Source organism: Benincasa hispida, chromosome 11, assembly GCF_027475165.1.
Source record: "Benincasa hispida cultivar pf3 chromosome 11, pf3_genome.v1.1, whole genome shotgun sequence".
NCBI classification, from domain to species: domain Eukaryota; kingdom Viridiplantae; phylum Streptophyta; class Magnoliopsida; order Cucurbitales; family Cucurbitaceae; genus Benincasa; species Benincasa hispida.
Window position 1 is genome coordinate 1,529,764 of NC_143488.1, and position 8,827 is coordinate 1,538,590.

The 8,827-nt window shown below is 34.7% G+C and overlaps 1 protein-coding gene across 1 annotated transcript; it reads left to right on the top strand.

Moving 5' to 3' along the window:
* Window positions 1-6,271: 6,271 nt before the first annotated feature.
* LOC120090166 (uncharacterized) lies at window positions 6,272-7,871 on the top strand. The gene is made up of 3 exons (XM_090306835.1): window positions 6,272-7,009; window position 7,454; window positions 7,516-7,871. The coding sequence occupies exons 1-3, from the start codon at window positions 6,314-6,316 to the stop codon at window positions 7,608-7,610; spliced, it is 792 nt and encodes a 263-aa protein (XP_090162961.1). The 5' UTR covers window positions 6,272-6,313; the 3' UTR covers window positions 7,611-7,871.
* Window positions 7,872-8,827: the final 956 nt, after the last annotated feature.

Sequence of the window (8,827 nt, forward strand, 5' to 3'; positions counted from 1 at the left end):
TGGAGTAATTAAAGGCAATGGTGATGGATCTTGCGTGAGCAAGTAGAAGTTGGATAATGGAAAAACCTTTTTTTTCATTTGTGCATTATACCAATTTTTCAATTTCCATCAAAATAAATTTCAAAATCAATTTTGATTTTAAAACTGAAAATTTTATTAATTTTATAAAATTAATTTCATAAATTAATTTTTAAATAATACTAATTAATTTAATATCAAATATTAAATTAACTTTTGCACATATCCATCTTTATATATTTAAATCATATTTAAATTTAAATTGTCCGATTCATTCTAAAATTAAACACATAACTATATCTCATATAATTATTAATTCCCTTAATTCTAATTTGAACGTTTCAAATTAATTTATCACGCTACTCTAGAGTTAATCCATTTATGAGCTACTAGGGGGACCTCGCGGACCTACAGATCATGGGCTCCAACGATCCGAGATTAATCGGCTAAATTCATTAGACCATATTAACCCCCTTCGTTAACTAATGGGTCACTCCACTAAAGTTCATAGTTGTACCCCCCTCACTGTAGATATATTATGTCCATATTATTTAACCATAATTAGTAAGTCGACCTTTCACAGGTTGTCCGTAATAACGGCTGGGTCAAATATTTGTTTTACCCCCGAGATTACTTCTTGTTCCCCAAGTTCCTACTGATTCTCTAATGAACAACTGGTTTGTGATCCAATCACTCAACCAAAACTCTCACAGTAGTGAGAGGGTGGGGCCCCTTGTTCAATACCTGGATTTAGTACTTGAGAGAACAACCTTTCTCCTATCCCTAAATTGGGTAGGCGTGAACTCCGTCTTGCACCCTATGTCCCCAGCTATGTATTAGGTCTTACGCTTGAAATGGGAGGCTTATTGAGCTGGTGCTGTTGAGCCAACCCTCACCTATGAAAATCTAAGAATAATCCCATATAATCAGAAGTTTAAATTTAGCTCAGGATTAAGATCGAGTTACCTAGGCCATCTTGGTGAAATAGTCGGTCTTATATAGTTAACAACATTATAAAGTAAGAGTGACTTATTTCTTGGTCCGATCTTATGCAAATTCATTTCGTAGGACGCCCCCACTCCTCATGTCATAATATGTACAAATTAGGATCACATCGTATGTAGCACTTTACAACTCTTTGTAACAACTACAGAGTAGGTCGCATCCAATAGTGTTACGACCCAACCTTATTCATGTACTATAGATCATTTTGACTATTTACTCGAACCTGATCAACTCTTTTGTCTCCACATAAAGTTTAAGTACTCATGTAATAGTCATGGGTCTTAGTTTATTGGATTTAGACTTTCATGTATACAATTTATAAAATCAATAATAAGTTTATTGATTATAGAAAATGTTTTTCATTTTACAAACTGTGAGTTTTAGGACATAAAACCCAACATAATGTTCATGACAATCTAAAAGAATAAACTTATAAACTTATCAACAATTAACTCTGAGCCAATTTTACAAATTTGTTTGGAATATTAGCAAAAATACGACATCATACTAGAAATGCAGATCTGACGGCGACACCAATCGCAAAACTAAATCGTACCAAATGTTGAGAAATCGGCTTCGTCTCCCTATCATTTATCACGATTGGAATTCTCCCATGTTTTTTTTTATGTATTTTTCCAACTTGACGTTCCGCGAATGCTCGCGTTTCCTTCGAGTGGATGGAGAGCTACTATCTGAGGAATAAAAAATTTAAAACTGTTTAAGATGTATTTCAGTCAATCGATGATATGTACGAATACTAACCTGAAGTGTCACCCATGGAAGATCCTGTGTTGTCTAGCTATATCTCTTGCTCCTGGAATTATTCATCAGTCTCCTGTTGCCTATTATGGGTTGACATCGTATCTACACAAATAAATAAATAAAAAAGATAAAACAATATACAATTATTATGAAATACATGTAAACAGAGAAAGAGAATTGAGTAAATACATGAAGAGAATTAAGTAGATACATGATTATTAATCATCGTCATCAAAATCAAATTATTCATCAGTACTTGAACTATTATTGGGAGATAATTGTTCTTCACATCGTTTATGAAGTCATCATCGCCATGTCGAATAATTGGCCGTTCCGCAACTGTAGTATCAACGTCAACTCTACATAAAGTAATCTCCTCAATGGTTTCATCCACTTGAACTCTACCAACAATTTTTAGTAAATCTAGTTGTTCATTTTCAACATCATGTACTTCTGGTACATCCCATATTCACTTATTTTATACTACTTGAACAACTTTCCAATTGGTACCATATTTTATGTCATCAAGGTAAAAGACTTGTTGTGCTTAGACATCAAAGATGAAAGACTCATCAACATACCAAAAGTGCGATGTATTGATCGATTTGTATCCTAAATCTACATGTGTCCTATTACTTTTGTTGTTATCTGTGCCAAACCATTTATACTTGAACATAAAATCAAGTCTTCTGTTCGCATATTGAAAATCTAATATTTCATCTACGATAGCGTAGAAATTGTTATCCACACTTCTGTTCCCACTGATCTCCCCGACCACTAGGACTCCATTATTTTGTGTAGCTCGAAGATTATCATGCTCTACAATGTAAAATCGTACCCCATTAACAATGCATCCATCGTAAGAGTGCACCTTAGACGAAGGTCCCATTGTAAGTGAAAAGAAATCACCAAAGAGATATTCTCTCTTGCACCGTTGTAGAATTTGATAATTAATTATACATTAAAAATGATTACAAAAAATGAATCACCTCTCAACTTCCAATACTATGTATACTTGAGATCTAAACCAATCAGAAAATTGTGTTGATGTCTTATATACAACATCTAATATTTTCCATATTGAATTTATACAATTCTTGCATGGACACCTTATTCCTCTGGAATCATTAACATGAAACTTCGCCACATCTAAAAATTGAGATACTCTTTCTCTATACTCCACTGATAACTTATTCCTTAGTTTGATCCATTCTTTATTCATCATTAAAAATAAACCTTTTCTGACCAACTTATAATACAAAATAATAACCTGTATTAACTAAAGTGTCAAAAGTTCATAACATCACATCCAAATTGTTTACCAAACATATATTCCATGAAATGTAAGAAGAAACAAGAAGTTGATCAAGTTTAAACTCTAAGAATAAGAATACGATCATATATAACCATAATAGGAAAACCTAACCAAACTAAATGTGTAAATATCCAAATATTTCAGTTCAGTGGTTAAGCTTATTTGTTATTAAACTCCAAAGATGGTAACTAAGAAAGGTATGTGTTAGTACTGGATTAAAAAGTTATCAAACTTATTTGAAAGAGGAAAAAAATATCAAGAAGAAGAAATTATAGAGACTAAGAAGCTCCCGAAACTTTAGGCCATTGTTGGTAAATAAAATTGAGGCTTAGGCCTATCACATTCATAATATTTGTTGAAGAAATAAATATATGTTATGTTCAAGAACGCTATTTCTCATTAAGAGTTTGCCTTCATGCATAATTTTTCAGTTTTTATGTGTTTTTTCTCTTTCTAAATGGAGTTCCTAGAATCATTGCCTATTAGTATTATACTAATATCATATTTTCCGTTTCACTCGAGTGAGGCTACTTTTTTCCTTTTACTTGTAGGTTTTCAACCTTACCGTCAAGGAGTTGGGCAATTTCTTTAGTGGGTCTGCTTCCCTTTCCTGGACTCACATGGGAAATCTACATGGGTGAGTGACCTTAGTGGAATATATTTTCCTCAAAACCATGAATTTGCAAAGACAATATCATATAAAACATGTCATTTTACCTAGTGTCTACGTATTCAGTCTTGACATATGATTTATAATTTATGTATGTATACTACATACAAATCTAGAAGCACTCATAGAATTGACATCCATATCTAGAAGTACTCATAGAATTCACATCCATATATTGGTGTTGTACTTATCGGTGAAAATGGTGAAACGGCAAAAACAAAAACAAAACGGCGAAAGAAGTACTTACCGGCGGCGATGGAGAAGATCAAATGGGCAACGGAGCTGGGCTGGTCGAATGGGTGGCGAAGCTTGTCGATGACAAGCTCAATAGAGACAACGAACGAGCTTTGAACGGGAGTGAGGTGAATAATCGTGATACGTGGGGTGAACGATCAACGACATGAAGCGTGCGGCGAACGATCAATGAGAGTGAGGCGAGCAATGATCGATCAGCGAAAGGGCGGATCAACGGGGGTAAGGCGCGCGGCGAACGGGTGGATCAACGAGCTTTGAACAATCGGATCAACGGGCTTTGAACGAGCTTGTCGTGGCCGAATGGACAATCAACGGGTATGAGGCATGCGATGGACGATTGGCGAACGAACGACGAAGGGGCGAACAACGACTGTGAGGGCTAGGGTTTACCTAATGACTATAAGATTTGGGATCGATTTGGGAAGAAGAAGGGGGTCTGAGATTTTATACTAGATCTTCTGATGACGCACGATAGTTGTAGGAAGATTTGTTGGGAGTTCCTAAGGAAGTCCCGACGAATAAATAGCCCGTTGGGAGTTCTTATAACTCCCGACGGACAGTGTCCTACCGTAAAGAGATAGTTTCAATCTTCTGATGACTAGTATATGACGTCAGGAGTTATTTCTAACTCCCAACGCTTCTTTTTCTTGTAGTGACTAATAGTCTTAGGTATTAATATTTCAAGTTTGATTCCAATTTATCAAAGTGTATCATTGATAGCCATTGATAACTGATAGCAAATTGAAAGGTGATATTACAAGTATTACTATTTCAAGGTTGTATTAATATTTCTCAAATTGAAAGTTATCACTAATAGCAGCTATCAATGCTTGGCTTCACGTAAGATCTGTATGATAAAAGAAGAGGGTTAAAGAAGAGTCGATCTTCCCTGGAGTGGGATCTTTGATTCAACCGAGCTGGTTGAACAAATTATTCTGAAAAAGCTGTCTCTCGTGCGCGAAGTTGCCCCCACGTAGCAAAAAGGGGGAGCAACTAATAGTAGCTATCAGTGATAGCTTTCAATTTGAGAAAACTGGAAGAAGAAGCGCGAAATGGTGGGTTGCGTGTGGGCTTTTTAGTCATTTACCTATATAACTATTATTGATAGCTGCTATCAACGATATTTTGCGCTAATTTTGTGTCATATCCCTGATATTTCTATCCTTGTTCTACATCTTTAATTATTTTTTATTTGATTGTTATTTGTGCAACCAACCCTAAATTTTGTACTAAACATATGTTTCATATTTGCAAGAAAAATATTCATATTTTATTATTTCCCGCAAAAGTGGAACAATGTTATTAACAACAAATACTTAATTAGAATTATGTGACATAGTACCTAGGTGATTTATTTAAATGATCTCATTCGTTGTTCAAGCACTATGAGATTTATATGATTAAAATGTGATAATTTTTCCACCATTATATATCAAATGGGAAATTATTTGTTGTCTTTCTCAAATGGGAACTAAGGAAACATGTATAATGGTATGTACAAAAAATAATAAAAATTATAGTAATGCAAGTCGTTTCAGATGCCATATTATCTCTATCTCATGGCGGCTGTAGTACAAAAGGAGAAAATTAACTCCAATAATATATGCTCTCCTTAATAGATTTTTTAGGCATCATTAATTAAATCATCTCATAATGGGAAGATTTTTCTTTAAAAAAAAAAAAAAAATCAAGTCTCGCACATTTTCAATTAAAAAATATTTGGGTGCATGATAAAAATCCAATCTTCTTTTTGCAACCTACTAAATTATCTATTTAATTAAAAAAGTGTTATATACTTTTTAATTTTTTTCTACTATAATTAAAATAGATTACAACAAGATAGATGTAGTCCAAATAAAACTAAGTATTCTTCTTTTTCATGTTATTAACGGTTGACGAAATAAGGTTTAGATTGAAAGGTCCCGTATACAGGAAAATATATTTTGTCCTATGAGTGAATTATTTCGATTTTCATTTTTTTTATTTTCGTAAATTTAAAACTTAAATGAATACATGACACTTGAGATCATATTAGAAAAAGAAAAAGATCCCTTGCATCATCCAAACAATCTTTCAAGATTTGTATTAGTGGAAGGTGAGATCCAAATCTTACATGAGTATTGAGATTTGAATAACTTCTTATCTAAAATTTGAGCTTAATCTTCGTGGAAAGTGTAATTCAGATCCAAAATATCTTTATATTTACATGTGTACCCTTTCCACCACTAAGGACGTAGTGGTGAAGCTGATGAACCCGTCCACCATTCCCTATCTAAGAAGATCAATGGATGCATTCTAAGGCATCCTTCTCCATGGATATATTTAGAAATTTGTCTTTTGGTTTGCTTTTGTTGGTGGGTTTAGGCTTAGCTTCGGCTACCAGGACTCTTCTTTCCTATGATATTCCTCCACATCGATCTGGATATGATAATTATGATCATCCTGTGCATAACCCGAAAGTAGGATACGAACGTGATCATCATGATGGACCTTATGGTGGTGGTGCTGCTGGAGGATATGGAGGCGGAGCTGGCTCATCTCTTGGAGGCTCTGGATATGGAAGTGGTGGAGGTGGTGGTTCTGGATATACAGGTGTAGGAGATCATGGGGTTGGTTATGGTAGTGGTGGAGGAGGTGGATATGGAGCAGGAGTTGGCTCTGACCTTGGTGGTAGTGGATATGGAAGCGGTGGCGGCGGAGGGAGTGGTGGAGGATATGGTGATTTAGGAGGACATGGAAAAGGCTATGGCAGTGGTGGTGGTGGAGGAAGTGGATATGAAGGTAGAGGAGACCATGGAGTTGGTTACGGTAGTGGTGGAGGTGGAGGATATGGAAGTGGAGGTGGTGTAGAACATGGTCCAGGAGTAGGGCATGGTATAGGTTACGGAAGTGGAGGAGGAGGTGGGTCTGGTGGTGGATATGGTGGATCCAAAGGATATGAAGGTGGAAGCGGCGGTGGTGGCGGAGCAGGTTATGGGGGCGGAGTGTCACAATCGCTCTTTCGAAAGCTTCTCTTAGCGATTGTGCGGCACTTGTTCCCGCTCACGAACAAGTCAGCCAATTCGAATACGGACTGCCGATGGCACACCGAGTGCCTCTTGCAACCTCCACCCTCGTTTTAGGGAAAACGGTTTTAGAAAACGGGTTTGGAGAAAAGGTTTTCGTAAGAAGTTTTTGTGAGTGTGAATAAAGAAAGAAAGATTTTAGTAGACTAGAAAGCAATAAGCAACAACAATAGCTTTATAGAATACTACTCGGGGTATGAGGAAGTGATGATTAGTCTTATCCCCATATAGTGCATTCTGAACAAAAAGCCAACTGGCGCCCTTGCATATGTAAAAGGGCGAGTGGTCACTTACAATAAAAATGTAAAGAAAGCAAGCTAACTAAACTAATACAATACAAGATATGAAAGTATGTTAGAAGAGGGTTGGATCGGGCATGCGGCCATGGGCAACAGGCCCTGGACAAGCATGACCGTGACACGGAGCACATGGAAGTGGATACGGAAGTGGTGGTGGAGCTGGAAGTGGCTATGGTGGTAGTGGCGAAGAAGGAGGATATGATGGTGGATATGCACCTTGAACAAAGAAAAAAACACCACCTCGAAGTTTATCCCTAAAATGAGAGTCCTTACCTGATATAAATGTGTGTTAGCAAAAATAAAAGAATTTGGGTAAGAAGGTTGTATTTCTCTTTGAATTTTAGTAATTTCCATGAACGTGATATATATATATATATATATATATGTATGTATGTATATATATATATATGTATGTATGTATAAAATACATATATAACTAGCTATTATTAGCCTTTTAAGTCTCAAAGTTAATTTCACCTGAAGCGATAACTTCATCAACAAATTTTCTCTCATTGTTTGGCTCAATTTAACTCATGATCCAACTTTCACTTATCCAACTCGATAACTCCAAGCTTTTGATCCATAACTCATTCCAGTTTACTCAAAGATGGAAGGTCAATTCTATGATGACATAATCTTGAACCGTTGTGAATTTTAGATTTTGTAAGCTTATATAGTTGCAAATTATATTTAGTGTACTTTTATTGTTGGATACTTTCATTATTTTATAATATACAAATAGATTATAAAATTTTAATTATTAAAGGAAGTCATGAAATTTGATTCATTATCAGGTATTTCATGTGTGTACTTAGCTAAAAATAAGTAATTATAATGTAAATTAATTATGAACTTTTGATATGTAAGTTCGTCGTAGCATAAAATTAAACCTATATAGAATATAATAATAGTATTAAAATATGTCATTATATGTTAAAGATAGCATTAATAAAAAATTATTTTATGGTAAAGATAGCACTAAAAAAAGGTTATAATATGGAAAAGATAGCATTACGAACAAGCTATTATTCATTAAAAATAGTCTTAATAACCAATACTATGAAATGTTTTTATAGTAATGTATATATGCTATATCTTCTTACTCTATTATAGCATATGTTATAGCCATACAAAAACGATATTAAAAGTCCTAGATTTTTAATAACATGGGTTATTAGGACATTCAGAAAAGACTATATTGTATTCTTGTTTGTCATCTTAAACTTGTAATTATTAGGGTACGTGGTGCGTTCTTACTATTCCAAGTGTAGCATTATCTTTACACTTCAAAAATAACATTCTTCTTCTAACATCACGTGGGGATTCAAACATCTTTCCTCTTATATGATATATTAACCAGATAAGATATGTTCAAGTTAAAAACCAATTATAATATAGTGACTACTTAAAAATTATGTTCACTTATATACATTTAGAA